The following is a 20,185-nucleotide window of genomic DNA, read 5'->3' on the forward strand; positions in this document are numbered from 1 at the left end:
GCTCATCTTCCCCCTAATTTCTTCCATGCACTGTCTATCCTCCACTTGCCTGACAATCTTCTCAGTATATTATTTTCTACGACCTGTATCTTGTTTTATTCTGTTTCCAAACCATACATCAGAGAGGGAAAAAACACAGCACAGACTTCTCCTTTCAAATTTGTTACTAATTGCCTGTCCCACAGTACTCTTACTGCCCACACACACTGGGTGGTTTTCAGTTTGAGATCTTTCTTGATGGCACTAAGCATACTTCCCAAGTACACAGACCTCTTAATTCTGCTTCTCTCCTAAAATGTCAGCCAACAGCTCTTCTTCCACTTTCCCTCCTTCCTTTTCTGTGTGTTTACCTTCAAATACAGATGCCCATTCCAATACCATATTTGCCAAAAGAGCTGGATGGTCAGCATACATTCATTTTCTCTGTCTCCCCACAGGCTTGGTTCTCCTACTAATTAACTCCAAAAACTATGATGAAGAGAAGTGGATTCACAGCACAGTGCTTTCTCTCAAGCCTCTCCAAAATTCCAATATTGTTAACTCCTAAGCTCTTGACCCTCATTACGGCTCTTCTATCTCCTCCACATCTTGAAGTCCCCCTCACATTCACCTCCATACTCCAAACACCAGCTCCCACTGTACCAAGTCATATGCTTTCTCAAGATCAATAATTGCTACAAAGCAGTAACGTCCTCCATTTATCATTCTTTCAAGTGTCTGTCTCATTGCAAATATTGCATTTACAGTACTCCTTCCCTTCCTAAAAGCCACATTGCTCTTCTCCTATATTTTCCTCCACCTTGCACTTCAACCTTGCCTCTGAAACTCTCTCAAGGCCTTTAAAGGATTGACTTAACATGGTCATGCCCTGATCAGCGTTAGAATCTTTTGCATTATCCTCACCCTTCCAGAGAGGCACAATCAATCCAGTTCTCCAGTCATCTGGTAGCCACTTTACTCCAGTACCTCCAATTGCCTTAATCATATCCACAGTTCTCATCTTCACCAACTACTTTACCATTCTTCATGTTATTCTGTGTTTCTTCTACCTCCTTTCCAGAGATGGATATCTTTTGAGACTTCCCATAGTTGTCAGCAGCGCTTGCATTTGCAACAACTCTCTTCTCATTTAATGGCCTTCAGAAATAGTTTTTCCATATCTCTACCACTTCTTTAGGCTTAGTCACCACACAGTTCCCAATCTTCACACAAAGATTTCTTCATATTTTGTTTCTCTTTCATCAACCCAAAAGCCAAATTTCCTGCTACCATCTTTCTGTGTAATTCTTCTTCAGCCTCCATTCTTACCTTAGCAACTGACTTTTTAGCCTGTTTGTATGCATTTTAAAAAAAGTGTCTCATTATCACGATTCCTCAAAACTCTTTGAATAATTTTTTTAAATTTGTTTTGTACATCAGACTCCCACCACCATCTTATTCACCCCCGTCTTACCACTAACCAAGTTATCTCCACTGCCTTAATGAAACATTCTTTAAACTTCCTCCATTCTTCCTTCATTGACTTCATTGCCGGTGGCAAAGGATGAAAACAAGCCCCTCTACTTTTTGGCAGAATTCTTCCTTACCACCCTGCTTCCCCCTTTACATAACCACCAACATAATTTCATCTTCTTTCATATCAACTCACTGAAAACTGGACTACATAAGGGGACATTTGACCAAAAATGAACTGATGAGGTTCTAGTTCAAATCAACCAACCCTTTTCATCATTTTGCTTTTTACAGCTTCACAGCGATCTCTACTTTGTCATTGGACCCTGCTGTACCTCTGATGGACTGATCTCAGGGCTAAGAGCCAGGAACTCCCAAGTCTGACATTGATTAGTACGTGGTCTTGGGTAAATTACAGCTCCTCTGCCTCAGTTTCCCCAACTGTGGAAAGGAGCCAATGCCTGCCAAGGTATTGAAAGGATTATCTTTTGCAAATGTTTTGAAAAGAGAAGTACAGTATTAAACCTGGCGTAAAGTCAGAAAAAAAGAGAGGCTGCTCAATAAATGTATTCTTGTATTAGACAAACAAACAGAACTGTACAGAAACTAACAGAAGCATAAGATTAATACTAAACACTCACATTCCTGTATAATGACAGATTGCAGTAAAGGAGTTTGAGTGCATGCTTAATGAGAACAGAGGTCTTCAAAGGAGAACCTAAGGAAGGAAAAAAAGTAGACAACTCCTTAAACCTGATAAAAATGAAGGAAATTAAGTGCATATTAAAAAAAACCCAAAAAAACAGGAGGCAGATTTAATTAAGTACAGTAATGTTTACATACATAATGTTAAGATTTTGTCTTGGTTATTTTTAGTCACAGACAGGTCATAGGCAATAAACAAAAATTCAGAGGAGCCAGTGACCTGTTTGTGACATTACTAAAAATAACCAGGGGGCAACTGACAGCATGAAGCCAAACAGGTCACAGAAGTCTGGTAAAGTCACAGAATCCGTGACTAAATATGTATAAGGATACAATGTAAAACACCAGTAAAGCAAAGAGGGGATAGAAATGAGAAGTGTCCATGCTACTTTACAATATTTCATGCCACAATTCTAGGTTCTAGTCATCAGTTGTAATATGCCTCCCCAAAGTCCTTAGGGACATGTACAAGCAATTAAAGATACTAAAACTTATCACTTGGAATAAATCCTCTCACCAGGTACAGAACATTTACAATACATGACTATTGTGCTCAAATATCCCATGCTCCTACAAATATCACTAATAGCTATCAAGTGGACTTGTGCGAAATAAGCTTGTGGTATCAGACTCATTCTTGTGGGGCAAGTCTGTGCGTACCAAGGTCTATTATCACAATAGTCTCAGCAGAAAACCTCTAATAAACTACAATGTACACAAAGGCAATATATACATTACCCACATTATCCTGATATATCAGCCTTGACCTTGAGCAAATGCCTTTGGTGAAATGGGCCTCAGTGTCTCCATGGTCCCTTCACTTGTGTGTTCAAGGTCAAGGCCGACACATCATGACAGTGTGGGTAACGACAGTGTGTACATTGTGGTTTATGAAAGGGTTTAATACTCAGCACTTTTTAACAAAGCAGTCCTTAAAAAAAAAAAAGGGAGCTAAATGGCTGACAAGGGTTAGCATTTGTGTGAGTTAGAGCATGGTAAAACAACAAAGTAGTTTCTGCTTGAGTCTAAAACTTAAATAGCATTGTTCCTCACCAACGCTTATGTACCATGCTTTAACCCAGATAATTTATGGCTGAGTTCAAAGTCCCATAAATCTCATGTTAGATTTAATCCAAACAGATAACCACACACCACCATAGTCAAGTGGGGTACCAAATGGATGGAAGCAAGAAGCACTTCAACGAATAATACTTGCCAATTGAAATCCACTCTCCAGGGTCATGAAAATTATTTCCACAGGAAACACTCCCAGTTCTGAACATCTTTAGGTAGATCTCAAACTGGAAAGGGGTTATCCGGCAGGCGGTACAGCATGCAAGGTTATTGAAGGGAAGCAACAATGAATGTACAGCACTAACGAAGTCTCCACTTTTGCACAAGTAGAATGGGATTTTATCTCTAAGCTTTCTTAACCTGGATACAAGAAAGGATTGCAGATTTGATTTTTGTGGATGCCATTAACAACATGGCAGCATTACCAGGATTTTCTTTGAGACCTCTTTCCACTTGGCTTCCCAAGAACTCCGTTTGACTCTAGACTTTGTCACTCAGGTATCTTTATTTGGCATATAGCAACGCTACACTGAGTTGATTAGACTTGAATGAAGGGGGTGGATGTAGGGTACATCACATATCCAAGGTTACAGAGAAACCATCTTCCTTTATGTACATTTACTATACACGGCATTACACATTTTGGGATTGGCTTGGTTATTTGTAGGAACCAATCCTTTTACAGCACGCTTTGCACATGCACTGTCCATGTTCAACTTACTCTTTACAACCCCAATTTCTCTTGTTCATTGTTATTTTGCTCTTTGTAAATGGTTCCCTGGGTGTTCCTGTGACACTCTGCACCCAATAATATTACTATGGTGAATATGAGGATAGGATTATAACATAATTAGGATGCATCTTGTACAAAGCATGTCATGTGAGGTGTCAATGGAAAAGTTATGGTTTGCTGAATAATTGTTTGTAGCATGTATCATTTTTGTATCTGGAGTTACTAATATTGACTATGCATCTGTATTTCAAATGTTTGCTCATTCCTGGGTAACACTCACAAAGTAGCTTACATCCAGCACATTTCAGAGTAGCAGCCGTGTTAGTCTGTATTCGCAAAAAGAAAAGGAGTAAGTCTGGCACCTTAGAGACTAACAAATTTATTAGAGCATAAGCTTTTGTGAGCTACAGCTCACTTCATCGGATGCATTCCAGCACATTGTGAATGAATATTTAAGGTAATGGCCCATCAATGAAAAAAGGCCACAGGAAAAGCTTAGCCTCACCTAATAAGCTTTCCTGTGGACACTTGAGCCAAAATATGGGTAATGGATGCCATGACTCATCGAAGCATGCAGGGACATATAACTAAATCATGTGATATTGGACTCCATTTTGGTGCCTATACTTTTCCACAAACTGCTGGGGGCTTGTTTGGGACAATGAAATTCCCTCCACATGAAAGAAGCTATAAAAAGGGGGACGTGACATCACCACTTGGCCTCACTCCCTCTACAACAACACAACATTGGAGGATAAAGACTGAACTGGGGAAGGAGGTTCCAGGAGGGAAAGAAGAAAGCCTGCCTGTGTGTGGAAGGCTGGTGGACTGTTTGTACTATCCAACATGGTGAGACACTGCTTGACTCAAATCCTGTCTAGTTTGTAAAGCTTAGATTGCATTTTGTTTTATTTCTTAGGTAATCTGCTTTGAGCTGTATGTTCACCACTTATCACTTAAAAAATCTATCTTTCTGTAGTTAATAAATTTGTTTTATATTTTACACCTAAAATAGTGTGTTTTGCTAGAAGTGTTTGGGGTATCTGCTCAGGAACAAAAACTGATGCATTGTCCTCTCCACACTGAGGGAGGGGCAGACTGGGTAATAAACTTATACTGGCCAGGCTTTTGACCAGGGCAAGGTGGTAGAGTCCAGGGTGCAAGGCTAGGGAGCTGTGGGGAGTTGGCTGCAGCCTCTCTATTGTTAGTTCATGAGTGGGCTGAGGAGAAGCATTCATGTAACTGCCCCTGGGTGTGTCCCTGCCTGTGTAAAGGTTTGTGAGAGAACAGGACCAAGAGTGGTCTGCAGCTTGCCACAGTCTTCACAGTGAGAGAGCGAGCCCAGACCGGTATGCCAGAGAGCTCAGCGGTACCCCAGTTCCAGGGTGCACCCTGGGGAAATCAGTCACAGTTTCTTCCCCTTACTTAGCTTGTTCAAACATTCTATCTTAGCTCACTGACCCAATTACTTATCTTTGTTAGCACAAACATTCTGTTTTCAGCCTGCTGATCTATTTATCTTCCTAATTTTGTCTTCCAAGAAACATGCTTCCCCCATGCTTAATTACTCATATCAACCCAGGCCTACAAATGTTTATATATATATATCTATCTATAAAAAAAAATTAAAAATCAAATCTGAATCCAATTACATTTACCAGCCAATAGTGATGCAATGTTGTGTTCAGCAACTAAAAAAGTCTGCCAATCAGAATAATCTCTTTTCAAGGTGTGATTTTACTGAAGATTAGATACAGACAGGGAAATCTTAAAGCAAAAATAAAAATTAAAAAAGCCACTTACCCTAGAATGTCATTGCATTTCACAGCTTTCAAGTAGCGAACTATTTCCTTATAACTAAGGAAGGGAGAAGAAGAGGCAGCATTACATTTTGAACAGATGAAGCAGGAATACTGATGAGAATTAATGAGACAAGCAATAGCTCTCATGTAGAAGACATTTATGTACAGAAGAAAAAAAAAAAAGACCTGGATATAAATAAAACTGCTGCTATCTCATTGTTTTCTGATAAACCCCAAAACTACTGAAGTCTCTGAATAGATTTAAAAAAGAGCAGCACTCACCAATACAGAGTTATTCAATATTTAAATCTAGGAAAATGTCACCACTGTGGTACCGGCTGTGGAAATACCAGCCGTGTAATCAATAGGAATTTGCCTTCCTTCTCTCTATACCATATATGGCCAAACTCCAGCTCTTTCACTGTTAAAGTGTGGCTCCTGGAGGGGCACCCCCAACCCCATTCTTTGCCTACCAGGCTGGGGGGCTGGGAGGGGAGCTTCAGGCTTCTGCCCTGCGTCAGAGTGGTGGGGCTAGGGGCTTCTGCCACAGACAACTGTGCCTGCTGAGTGTGCGCGGGGCACAATTTAAAAGTTCAGCCCCGCCCCGTCCCAGTAGCTTGAGTCATACCACCCAAGCAAACACACCCCTTTCCCTCAGTGGCCCTTTCCAACAGCTCCCAGGTGTTAGCTCTGCATGGAGAGGCAGCAGCAAACAGCTGGGAGCTGCAGGGAAGGGCCTCTGCTTTAGCTCCTCTGTGGGAGACAGCAGCAAAAGTAGCACCTATACCTGCAGCTCCCAGCTTGCCGGCTCCAGCAGTTGCCATGCAGGGAGGGGGCCCGGCAGCACCACATGACCAAGCAAGGCCAGAAAATGCTGGCAAAAATCTGGGAGGGCATGTGACCCTATGTGTCCCCCTCTCACATTGCCTCTGGCTTCAGCGCAGTAGGGAGGAGGGTGGTCTCAGGGCCAAAGCCCCGAGCCCTGGCAGGCAAACCCTGGCTCTCGAACTTCTGAAGATTGTCGCATGCGGCTCTGAGGGTCAGTAACTTTGGCCACCCCTGCTCTATACCATGAAGCGTTGAAGAAACTGAAAGCATTAGAAATTGTCTACATCCCTGATCTAACATCCCCTACATGAACCTTCAATCCTGGTCCTGTACTTAAAGCTTACACATGTACTTAAGCAGGATTGCCAAGCTATACAAGCTACATGGGACTAACATGATTTGGAAACTGCAAAGGCTACTCCCTGTGCAGCACCCACTGAAAAACAGGAATTAAGATGTGTGTGAATGCACATTGTTGAAACTAGGTTTCAGAGTAGCAGCCGTGTTACTCTGTATCCACGAAAAGAAAAGGAGGACTTGTGGCATCTTAAGAGACTAACAAATTAGAGCATAAGCTTTCGTGAGCTACATCCGAATGATTGCATCCGATGAAGTGAGCTGTAGCTCACTGTTGAAACTAGTAATTGTCTCTCTCCATTGTAATACCACTATATGCTATGCTTCCCCAATGGATTTCCCAGTGGAACAAATCCCAAAGGAAGAAACCACTAACAGAGAACCCAGACAATGAGGGTTGAAATCTGGGTTCTGGTAGCAAGTGCTGTGGTGGCATATCAAATGAGAGGGTTGACTCACATGACGGGTCTAAACCATTCAGATCTTTAATTGGACCATGAAGATTTGTTTAGACAGAACCATGAATGTCAAGTACCTTGAACTGCCCTCAACATTCAAACTGGATATGACTATTAAAAAAAAAAAAAAAGAAGAACAGTTTTCTTACAAAAATGGATACAAAGTTTTGAATAAACCCAATTAACATTTAATTGGAAAAAGCTTCCATTCTATCCCCAATGGCAGCTGCTATTATAGGATCTAACCTTTATAAAAAGGTATAGTCAGTACAGACAGCAATTTACCCAGCAAGAAAATTTATATTTTTATACACTGTTTGAAAGAGCCATTTACACAGGTTCCAAATGTGTAAATTGTATGTTCATAGACCTATCAAGGTTTAATCAATGTTGTAAGACGTTTCAGAGACAAAACCCAAAAGATACCATTAACATTACTACTTATGGCCTTACAGGAAGCAGATCAAGAATCTCTCTAATAATTCACTAGCTTTCTACAGTGCCTTTTATCCAGTGATCTCAAAATGCTCTATAAACATCAAGTCTCAACACCCTTGGGAGATAGGTATTATCCCCATTTTCTGCGGTTTTTTTGCACATTTAGCATGTCTGCTGAGAACTACTGGGGGTTAAGGAGACAAAAAAAGGAGCGTAGAAGAGAAGCAGCAAGCTTCTTCGTGAGTTGTACATTTTAAGACCAATAAGGTGTCAGAAGCTCCTTTGGATGGTCTTTATAAAGCATGATGGAAAAACACTCATTACAAGCCGTCAGTCATCAATTTTTTTTTGTTTTTTTAAAGAAAAAACAAACACACACACGAATGCAGCAGCAATTCTAGGTGTTTGAAGGACACCATACTATATAAAGCTGATATGATGCAGAATTCAAGTACTCAAAAGATGGATAAGAACTTACTGTCCCTGGTTTTCCATTTTTTCTACTCGAGCCTGTATGACAGGAAGTACTTCCCACAGAAATACTTTCTTTCCTTTCTGCGTTCTTTGACCAGTGATGTTCTGGCCTTTTAAGACAGTTGTCAGTAATCCATGATCCCATGGCACCACATTTAGGCTGAAAATTAAAGTGAAAGACAGTATTTTTCTAAAAACTACTGCAAGATTCTATAAGAGTTCACAAAACAGAGCAAAGAGACACCCATATCACTGCAATACCACAACTCCCCTCCCCCCCACGCCATGTTAAGGTTTGGTGCAACATTGACTACTATAGTATTTCCAAAGGTTACGACTCATTTTGGAAAATTAACTTGATGGACCCCACGTTAGTCATGGAAGCAGAATGAAGCTACTAGCACCAACAAAGTAGTGATGCTACCTGCACTAAGCTAGTTACTAGCAGACCTTGGTGCAATACATCACCAGTATTCGGGACAATTATCCTTTAGAAGAGAATTGTGTTGGAATATATATTTGTGTAATATGATTGGGTTGCTACAGAGATTGTATTGATCATGCTAGACTGATCCTTCTTGGTAAGTCATCATAATGCTCACAGTATATTTGACTCAGTAAATCTTGAGTTTGCTAAACTAAAGATCTTAGAACCTAGACCACATAACCATTGCATCTAAAAATAGTTGTTTGCCATCCAAGTGCTGACAGTTCTAATTTAAATGTCCACAAACCACACAAGCATGACGCCATGTAGCTTTTTCCAAGGAATTTCAGTAATTTTGTTTGGAAGTACCAGAATATTAACCAGACAATGTTTTGAAAGTATGGGTTTTATGAAGATATGAGATATCATAATGAATGTTTACGGTCACTATTACAAACAAAACTTCTGACCATTTCCTGCAGTTTCTAAAGGCAAATAAAAGTAAGTCTGATGTAGCCCTGCTGTTTTAAGCTTCCATTTCCCAGACTGCCAGTAAAAGGAATATTTAGTAGGAAACTATAGCTAGTTTCTATTAAACCAAATGCCAGGCTTAGCCTCTGGACAGATTTCAAGAGTTCAGGTTGTTGGTCACACACTGTTGTAGCAACACATTAGAAATCCCAATGGATATAACATGTAAATACTTAAATGTACTCAAGTGTGAAAGAGAGTAATAACACTGAGTAATAACATTTAGTCAATAGAAGCAAAGAACATACCTATTTGAGAAGGTATAGCAGTGACATGGAAGTGAGATAGTCTGGAAAAAAACTAATGAACTTTTCATACAAAACTTTTGGAAAGTCACATAGCACAAGCATCCTCTGAAGTTGTGTTGTAATCCTGCATTTACAAAAATAAACTAGTTTTATAAGTCAGATGTGAGTAAAACCTTTTTAAGACAGCTGATTTGTTCACTAGGTCAGTTTCCTTTTCTGATTAGGAACACGTCTAGAGTGTTTTATAAAAAATTTCAAATGGACACTTTGGATTAAAATTTAGATTTTGTATAAAGACAATTTTACAAGACTTACTGTGACACTACACCCCTTATGCATCATGGGGATAGGATTATGATATGCTGATGATATCATTATGATGTAGTTTGTACAAGAGGAGTCATGTGAAGTGACATTGGGAAAGTTATGGTTTGCCTGTGTGAATGCTGGTGGAAGTGTAGGACCGGGAGCGGTCCATCGCTGGTCTCGGCAGCACAGGGCTGAGAGGGAGCCCAGGTGAGCCAGAGGCCTCAGTGGTACCCCAATTCCAGGTGGCACCTGGGGGATGTGGGGGGGGAGGAGGGGAAACGAACACCCATCACACTTAGAACCAGTATAAGTTTTCTGTTTTTAATATTCAAGTAAAAGTATTTATTGTGGGTTTTTTTAAAATCAAAGATCCTCATGCATTATTTGTGATATCATCCCAGCGTGTACCAAACTAGATAGATCATTTGGATTCAAAATTCAAAACCAAAACAGAACAGCAGTGGTAAAAAAAATCAATTAGACTTAAAATTTAAAATTTGAGATTCTTTATTTTAAAGTATAAGATTTTAAACTGACACTTTTCAGAGTAGCAGCCATGTTAGTCTGTATTCGCAAAAAGAAAAGGAGTACTTGTGGCACCTTAGAGACTAACAAATTTATTTGAGCATAAGCTTTCGTGAGCTACAGCTTACTTCATCGGATGCATTTGGTGGAAAATACAGAGGGGAGATTTATATACACACACAGAGAACATGAAACAATGGGTTTTATCATACCCACTGTAAGGAGAGCGATGATAAAACCCATTGTTTCATGTTGTGTGTGTGTGTGTGTGTGTGTGTGTGTGTGTGTGTGTGTGTAAAAATCTCCCCTCTGTATTTTCCACCAAATGCATCCGATGAAGTGAGCTGTAGCTCACAAAAGCTTATGCTCAAATACATTTGTTAGTCTAAGGTGCCACAAGTACTCCTTTTCTTTAAACTGACACTGTTCTTTTAAATAAGTAAGTAACTTCAAATGCCATTAAAATACACTGTTTTTAACAGGTTCGTAGCAGCAAGTAGGAAGTCCATTCTGATATTGCAAGAGTGGTTTCTGTTTCTAACTCAAGTGGGAGCTCCTTAACAAATCAAGGAAGACTGGGGAGCAAAAAAAAAAAAAAAAAAAAATTCCTATTTCATGTTCCTTCAAGATCATGTTTTATTCTCTTGAAGACCTAGTCAGAACCAGGACCCCCTTGCGCTAGGTGCTGTACAAACATAGACCAAGAGGATGGTCCCTGTCACATACAGTATACAATCTAAGTGATAAGGCATTACCTTTGAAAATAATTATTTCCTTAATGTAAAAAGCAGTCATTTAAAATGAGGACAAATGTAGGCTGCACCTGGCCATTGGTTTAAATTAGGGAAATAGTGGGAGGGATACGATTGAAGTCTTCCCAAAAAACAGTTCTTATCTTTGTGGCTGGTGGATTTACTATTAAAAGTAAACTGCAAAGCTAAAGAAAGAATTGAGTTAAGCGAAGAAATGCGTGTTACATGTCCCCATTACCAGGCTTTGGAAGAAATTTAGTAGAGCGATAAATTTTAACTAACCTTTTCTACTGATATATCCTGGTTTATATAATAGAATTGTGTAACATTATGGATACAGTTAGTATTACTCAGTGTTAGTCATACAATTCATCTTTAAGGAATTCTATATCAGGAAATTTAGATTTCAAGCACCAAAGCTATTTTAAACCCTTCAGTAACTGAAGGTGGCCTTTGAGGATCTGACATGTTCATGTACTTTGTAACACAAAAGAGTAGAAACTTTGCAGCCAACTACCATCTCACTGGTTTCAGAGTAGCAGCCGTGTTAGTCTGTATTTGCAAAAAGAAAAGCAGTACTTGTGGCACCTTAGAGACTAAAATTTATTAGAGCATAAGCTTTCGTGAGCTACAGCTCACTTCATCGGATGCATCCGATGAAGTGAGCTGTAGCTCACGAAAGCTTATGCTCTAATAAATTTGTTAGTCTCTAAGGTGCCACAAGTACTGCTTTTCTTTTTACCATCTCACTGACATCTTAATCTCACACCATACTAACCAAAGTCTTACCTTTCCATTAGACAAGGTACAGCCATCCTCAAAGATGCAGTGACACCAAGATTTTGCAAGTTCCTAAAACAAATGCATTTGTTTAGTGCTTACATATTCTTCCTAGGACTGGTTTTAAAGCAATCAAATTGACAAGAGAAACAAGTGAAAAATAGTTTCCATAAACAGATTGCAAATAAAGTTCAATGAGGTAGATGCAAATACTTTGGAATATTTTCTAAGTTACAATAAACTCAATGCATTGAGTACCTTCTACAATTAACATTATCTGTATTACATTAGCGCTTAAAGTCCTGACTGAAGTGAGGGCATCTATTATGCTAGACACTGTACAAATATATAGCAAGAGATAGCTCTTCAAGGCAAGGGTTTACAAGCTCAACACAAAACAGAGATGGAAATTTATTACTCATTTTAAAGATGGGGAACTGAGACAGAGATAGAGTGACTTGCTCAAGCTCATAAAAGAAGTCCAGATAGTAGAAGTTGCAATCCAATCATCAGCTATTGGACCATCTTCCCCATTTGTTTGGGATTTCCAACTTCTCTCCAATTTTGATTTAAAATTATTTTAAGCTCTGCCATTATTCATTCAGTTATAAATCTGAGGCAAACAGCCACAACAGTAGCAAAGGGATCCAGGGATTAGAGGGTGAGCTGGAATACTTACTGAGCAGGGTCTTTATGAAGTGCTATTTCTTTGGCTGTTCCCAGGAGCATGACAGCAGCAGCTTTAGGATTCTCTTTTTCTGCCTGATTTAAAAATGTTACCACCAGTGCAAAAACGCCAGAATATCTAGGAGAATTAAAAGTCCTTACAGTGAAGTATATCTGCACTGAACTGATTTGTCAGCATGAAAAACGTTTGCACAAAATTCTACAGTTAGCATTCAAATTGACAAGTTAAGGAAGTATGGGCTGGATGAATGCACTATAAGGTGGGTAGAAAGCTGGCTAGATTGTCGGGCTCAACGGGTAGTGATCAATGGCTCCATGTCTAGTTGGCAGCTGGTGTCAAGTGGAGTGCCCCAGGGGTCGGTCCTGGGGCCCGTTTTGTTCAATATCTTCATAAATGATCTGGAGGATGGTGTGGATTGCACTCTCAGCAAATTTGCGGATGATACTAAACTGGGAGGAGTGGTAGATACGCTGGAGGGGAGGGATAGGATACAGAAGGACCTAGACAAATTGGAAGATTGGGCCAAAAGAAATCTAATGAGGTTCAATAAGGATAAGTGCAGGGTCCTGCACTTAGGATGGAAGAATCCAATGCACCGCTACAGACTAGGGACCGAATGGCTCGGCAGCAGTTCTGCGGAAAAGGACCTAGGGGTGACAGTGGACGAGAAGCTGGATATGAGTCAGCAGTGTGCCCTTGTTGCCAAGAAGGCCAATGGCATTTTGGGATGTATAAGTAGGGGCATAGCGAGCAGATCGAGGGACGTGATCGTTCCCCTCTATTCGACACTGGTGAGGCCTCATCTGGAGTACTGTGTCCAGTTTTGGGCCCCACACTACAGGAAGGATGTGGATAAATTGGAAAGAGTACAACGAAGGGCAACGAAAATGATTAGGGGTCTAGAGCACATGACTTATGAGGAGAGGCTGAGGGAGCTGGGATTGTTTAGTCTGCAGAAGAGAAGAATGAGGGGGGATTTGATAGCTGCTTTCAACTACCTGAAAGGGGGTTTCAAAGAGGATGGCTCTAGACTGTTCTCAATGGTAGCAGATGACAGAACGAGGAGTAATGGTCTCAAGTTGCAATGGGGGAGGTTTAGATTGGATATTAGGAAAAACTTTTTCACTAAGAGGGTGGTGAAACACTGGAATGCGTTACCTAGGGAGGTGGTAGAATCTCCTTCCTTAGAGGTTTTTAAGGTCAGGCTTGACAAAGCCCTGGCTGGGATGATTTAACTGGGACTTGGTCCTGCTTTGAGCAGGGGGTTGGACTAGATGACCTTCTGGGGTCCCTTCCAACCCTGATATTCTATGATTCTATGATTCTATGACTAGTCATGATACTTCAGATTCTTTCAAGTGAAAGATACAAGTCGTTTAAAGTAAACAGCAACATTTAAAAGGAATGTATTGGGATGGAAATTGGACCCTCCGACCCCAGAAAAAATTATTCTAGTCAGGAAGCAGAATTTAGTTTTAAACTTCCATGAATTATAAACAGTGAGGAAAAACTGCTAAATATTTGGTCACACAAGAACAGACACTAAAGCTTAGGGTTTATTTGAACTGGATCCTGGTCTGGCCTAACTGGCCAGTGGAACATATTGCAAAAGGGAAAAAAGTGAGTTTTCTACGGCATTGTTCTAGTTATTTACCTTAGGTTGTCATGAGTCTAACTATGCTTTACCTACCGGAAAGCAAATCCCTGTGAATTTAAAAAAAAAAAAAAAAAAAAATTCCTTGCAAATTCACTGAACCCTCTCATCAGAGTTACCTGTATATAAGCTCCATATGGCGCTGTCTGCAGACATTACATTGTCCAGGTCCCCGTTTTGGATGACAGAAACATTCTTGTGAATTGGGAGACACTCTCTCACCAACCAGATATTTGTTGTATTCCACTGAAAGTTCACGGACAAATTTTATCAGAAGATTTCCTGGGGGATTGAGGAGGAAAGAGTGTTGAAATAGGCTCTCTTCTAGAGACATGCGTTATGCTCATAAAGAGTCCTGTATATTATATAATAAACCTTGCTGATTCTGGGACAGCACAAAAGCACAATGCTTACCACCATGTCGAAGGTCTGCATCTATATCTGTGAGCTCCAAGTTGAACATCACAAGAACACCAGCCAAGGCCAAACCACGCTGCTCTTTCCAGAATGTGCTTTTATTATGTGCATTGCAGTGACAGTGAGAAGGGGTTGTCCAGTTCTGGCACTGTTTTATAGAGGAAAGGAAGAGGAAAAATTGCATTCAAGTTAACCAAAACAAAAATTACTTACGATCCCTTGCTCAGCAAAGTCAACATTATATCCATTTTGCAAAGTATCTTTTATACTGAGCTACTGCATATTCACATGCAAACGTTAGCTGATTTTACAAACTGTACAGTAACATACCTGTGCCTGGAATGGCATAATCTACACTATAAATCTGTGTCAAAATTACGAAGTAGTACTTCTCACACATCACCAGATCTAGACTAAAGAATATAAAACAGCCATTCAAGGTCTGACTGGTTGTGAGCATGGAGATTTTAGTTCTATTTACTCTTCAGTATGTTTCTTTTAGTTGATCATTCTCAGTGTACTCAAAATCCAAATTTAAGATACTGGAGTGATATCAACCAATCAGCATATCAACCAATAACTGGAAATACTATTATAGGAGAGGAATTACATGAAAAGCAGACTGATCTAGAAAGAGTGAGAACTGGATCTTACAAAGATTAAGCCTTTATATGTATGTAACTAACTCACGGGATGCTGTGAGGCTTAATTATTTGGTATCTGTAAAGTGCTGTCATTCCTGGATGAAAGGCATATAGTTTAAACCTGCAAAGTTTAGTGAAATTAGGGGGGGAAAAACACCCCTGAAAATATTTTAAGCCACTTTTGAGCTAATGAACCATTTTCTATAGAATACTTGGCTCCATGTTCAAAACTTTCCTAAAATCTGGATAAAGAGCTGGAATATTTTGATAAAAAGTAAAGGAGTACTTGTGGCTCCTTAGAGACTAACGAATTTATTTGAGCATAAGCTTTCGTGAGCTACAGCTCACTGCATCGGATGCATTTGGTGGAAAATACAGTGCAGAGATTTATATACGCACACAGAGAACATGAAACAATGGGTTTTATCATACACAGTGTAAGGAGAGTGATCACTTAAGATGAGCCATCACCAGCAGCAGGGGGAGGAAAGGAGGAAAACCTTTCATGGTGACAAGCAAGGTAGGCCATTTCCAGCAGTTAACAAGAACATCTGAGGCACAGTGGGGGGTGGGGTGGGGGGGAGAAATAGTTTTACTTTGTGTAATGACTCATCCATTCCCCGTCTCTATTCAAGCCTAAATTAATTGTATCCAGTTTGCAAATTAATTAATTCCAATTCAGCAGTCTCTCATTGGAGTCTGTTTTTGAAGGTTTTTTGTTGAAGGATAGCCACCCTCAGGTCTGTAATCGAGTGACCAGAGAGACTGAAGTGTTCTCCAACTGGTTTTTGAATGTTATAATTCTTGACATCTGATTTGTGTCCATTTATTCTTTTACGTAGAGACTGTCCAGTTTGACCAATGTACATGGCAGAGGGGCATTGCTGGCACATGATGGCATATATCACATTGGTAGATGCGCAGGTGAACGAGCTTCTGATAGTGTGGCTGATGTGATTAGGCCCTATGATGGTGTCCCTTGAATAGATATGTGGACAGAGTTGGCAACAGGCTTTGTTGCAAGGATAGGTTCCTGGGTTAGTGGTTCTGTTGTGTGGTTGCTGGTAAGTATTTGCTTCAGGTTGGGGGGCTGTCTGTAAGCAAGGACTGGCCTGTCTCCCAAGATCTGTGAGAGTGATGGGTCATCCTTCCGGATAGGTTATAGATCCTTGATGATGCGTTGGAGAGGTTTTAGTTGGGGGCTGAAGGTGATGGCTAGTGGCGTTCTGTTATTTTCTTTGTTGGGCCTGTCCTGTAGTAGGTGACTTCTGGGTACTCTTCTGGCTCTGTCCATCTGTTTCTTCACTTCAGCAGGTGGGTATTGTAGTTGTAAGAATGCATGATAGAGATCTTGTAGGTGTTTGTCTCTGTCTGAGGGGTTGGAGCAAATGCGGTTATATCGTAGAGCTTGGCTGTAGACAATGGATCGAGTGGTATGATCTGGATGAAAGCTAGAGGCATGTAGGTAGGAATAGCGGTCAGTAGGTTTCCGATATAGGGTGGTGTTTATGTGACCATCGCTTATTAGCACCGTAGTGTCCAGGAAGTGGATCTCTTGTGTGGACTGGTCCAGGCTGAGGTTGATGGTGGGCTGGAAATTGTTGAAATCATGGTGGAATTCCTCAAGGGCTTCTTTTCCATGGGTCCAGATGATGAAAATGTCATCAATGTAGCGCAAGTAGAGTAGGGGCATTAGGGGATGAGAGTGAGAAAGCGTTGTTCTAAGTCAGCCGTAAAAATATTGGCATACTGTGGGGCCATGCGGGTACCCATCGCAGTGCCACTGATTTGAAGGTAATATTTTGATGAATTCCATATTTTTAAAATTTTAGCTTTTTTTAAAAAAAAACAAAAAAAACAAACTGTCTGCAACAAAAAGTGGAGAAATCTGAATATTTCTGATATCAAGCTAATCCAGGGAGAAAAAAAAAAAAAAAAAAGGAGGAGGAATCAGAGGTTACTTTGACAGAAACCACAATGCAAGCCACCACCATTGTGTCCGAAGCAAACAAGAGCAACACCAACTGAGGATCTGGCCCCATAAATTTACACAAATTGTTTCTAGTAAGCTGTTTTAGTGGCAATTTGGACAGACAATTATTGATATTTAGGAAACTATGTTAAAATACTCAACGTTATATTATTTATTGTTTTTATTAGATCCTACAACACTGGTTCCTATTATACAGTTCACTTTGGACAACTCAAGCCTGTGTTTCATAACTACACCGTAAATCCTTCCTTACCTCAGAAGCTAGCTTATCACATATGTAGCAGTAGCACTGATCACAGATATTGGCATTGTTCTCAAGGGGTGAACATGTTTCACATTCTGCTCGCCTGTAGGTTGATAAAGCAGAACACTATTTATAGTATACACTAAATAACTGTTCTGTTCCTCTTCTACTTCATGACAATTTTTCTGATTATTAAAACACTGCCACAATTATTTAACAAAATAAGCTAATAAACTTACACTGGTAAAACTTAATATATAGCACTAAGGCACTAATTTGAAAAGGTATTTTAGAATAGCATGTGGCCCAGCAGGAAAGTTGAGACCTTGCTTTGTGCCTTGATTGCAATTATATGATTTAAATTTTCTAGCCATAAAAAAAAAATATCACCGATATTGGGCTTTTTTAGACTCCTCTATTGAATTTAGTACAAATTAAATAAATGCACACAAAATATCAATAATAAAAAAATCTGGTATTACTCCCTATAAAAGAGGAAATCCATATTATCCACTATACTACTGAACATACTCAAATGGGTGTGTCATACAGTCATATCTTGCATGAGGCATCACTTTCCCTTGTTTACAGAAAGTAACTACTAGTTCACATTCCTCATCCACAATCTCTTCAGCTTTCTTGTCTTCCAGAATAGGTTTTTCTGTAAAAAGGGAAATACACTGTGGTTTATTTTCAGAGTAAAATGATTTCAGATTTAGTTAAAAGCAAAACTGGCTGTTGGTTTTTATTCATTAAGCATGTTGGGACAAAGACTGTCTTTGTCCGGTGTTTGAACAGAGCCTAGCACAATTGGGTCCTGGTCTATGACTGGCACTACCACAACAGAAATTAAAGAGGTTATTCACATTGATGCAGGACAGGCATTGGAAATCCTACTGGTACTTTGATACCACACACCAGCCGTATTTAAAGAAACTTGTTAACAACTTAAAACTACTTAGTGCTTAAAAAAAAAAAAAAGTTAAAATTTCTGGAGATCTTAAGTTGAATTTTTTCTTAAAAGATGTGAAATACCAGAAGAATCTTTGCTTTCTCCCTGTTTTTTGCTTTCTCCCTGGGAAAGAGAAGAGAAAAGGCTCCATTTTTTCTGATGAAAGTTTAGATTCTGGGGAAAAGGTTAACAAAACCACTTAAAATACCTTTCCTTAAGTATACTTTGCCCTTTAAGGGAATTAAATGTAATAGATACCAATTTAAGAGGGACAAGGTCCACTTATAAAATTCTTTTTTTTAATGAGCATTTTGTACAGAGAAAGGAAAATTCTTATTTTCCAGTTTGTTTAATAAGTGCATTTACAAACATTTTGTTTATACCCAGTTTTATTGCTGCCCCTGGTTAGTCAAGTTTCTTTTTTGTTTTCATGGTGATTACACACTGCAACAAGACAGAGGAAACACCTTCACACTCTGATGATTTTAGAACTACATACACTGGCTTGGAGACTCAAGAGCAGTAGTAATACTTAAAACAAACCTGAACTAAAAAAAGTCTCTTTGCAGAGACTTACCTAAGGCAAAAGCACAGCACAGCACTTACGCAATGGTTCAACTAACAGGACTGAGTTCCCGAGAGGAGACTCAGCTTCATCATCACTTATCAGGATCACACTTTCCTCCTGCGCACCTCCTTGTTCTGGGCCCATGATACCCAACCTCAAAAAGAAAAAACAATTTGGGACTAGAAGAGAGAAATGAACTTTGCACTTTGCTACAATACACTGCTCTTAATATAGAGCTTTTCATTAAAAGGCTTCAAAGCGCTTCACAAAGCATTAGCCCCATTTTACAGATTGGGAAACTAAGGCTCACGAAGGGGAAGTGATGTGCTCAAAGCTGCCCAGCAGGCCAGAGGCACAGCTAGTAATAAAACTCGGGTTTCCTGAGTCTCAGTGCAGTGCTCTATCAGCTAGGCCACCCTGCTCCCCCAGGAGCCCTTAAATCCCACAGATGCTTTGGCTGGCAGCGCAGAAAATGTTACCCAAACCCCACTCACAACACTGAAAGCCCCACATGAAGGTAACTAGAAATTTTTTTTTTTAAATATTTGGACCTTCCCTGACTCCCAGACGCCCCCACTCTCTCCCCATCCCCCACTGTCCCTGACCCCCCCACTCTCTCCCCATCCCCCACTGTCCCCAACCCACAGACCAACCCCCACTGTCCCCCCATCCCCCACTGTCCCCACCCCCCAGACCCCCCGCACTCTCTCCCCATCCCCCATTATCCCCGCCCCCCAGACCAACCCCCACTCTCTCCCCATTGTCCCTGACCCCCCCCACTCTTTCCCCATCCCCCACTGTCCCCAACCCCCAGACCCCCCGCACTCTCTCCCCATCCCCCACTATCCCCGCCCCCCAGACCAACCCCCACTCTCTCCCCACTGCCCCTGACCCCCCCCACTCTCTCCCCATCCCCCACTGTCCCCGCCCCCTAGACCGACCCCCACTCTCTCCCCATCCCCCACTATCCCCGCCCCCCAGACCCCCCCACTCTCTCCCCATCCCCCACTGTCCCCGCCCCCCCAGACCGACCCCCACTCTCTCCCCACTGTCCCTGACCCCCCCACTCTCTCCCCATCCCCCACTGTCCCCACCCCCCAGACCAACCCCCACTCCCCACTGTCCCCGACCC

General features: G+C 40.7%; 1 protein-coding gene across 1 annotated transcript in view; it reads right to left on the reverse strand.

The window, feature by feature from the left end:
* LOC119862439 overlaps nt 1–19,614 on the reverse strand; it is a 28,909-nt gene extending 9,295 nt beyond the window's left edge. Inside the window, 13 exon segments of the mRNA XM_043493920.1 lie at nt 2,094–2,170; nt 3,374–3,591; nt 5,768–5,821; nt 8,326–8,481; nt 9,528–9,580; nt 9,582–9,651; nt 11,903–11,965; nt 12,573–12,698; nt 14,355–14,517; nt 14,650–14,800; nt 17,543–17,636; nt 18,065–18,194; nt 19,092–19,614. Of these exon segments, the coding sequence (XP_043349855.1) occupies nt 2,094–2,170; nt 3,374–3,591; nt 5,768–5,821; nt 8,326–8,481; nt 9,528–9,580; nt 9,582–9,651; nt 11,903–11,965; nt 12,573–12,698; nt 14,355–14,517; nt 14,650–14,800; nt 17,543–17,636; nt 18,065–18,194; nt 19,092–19,197 (1,461 nt within the window). The 5' untranslated portion in view covers nt 19,198–19,614.
* Nucleotides 19,615–20,185: the final 571 nt, after the last annotated feature.

The sequence above is a fragment of the Dermochelys coriacea genome, chromosome 10 (assembly GCF_009764565.3).
Source record: "Dermochelys coriacea isolate rDerCor1 chromosome 10, rDerCor1.pri.v4, whole genome shotgun sequence".
In the NCBI taxonomy this organism is placed as follows: Eukaryota; Metazoa; Chordata; order Testudines; family Dermochelyidae; genus Dermochelys; species Dermochelys coriacea.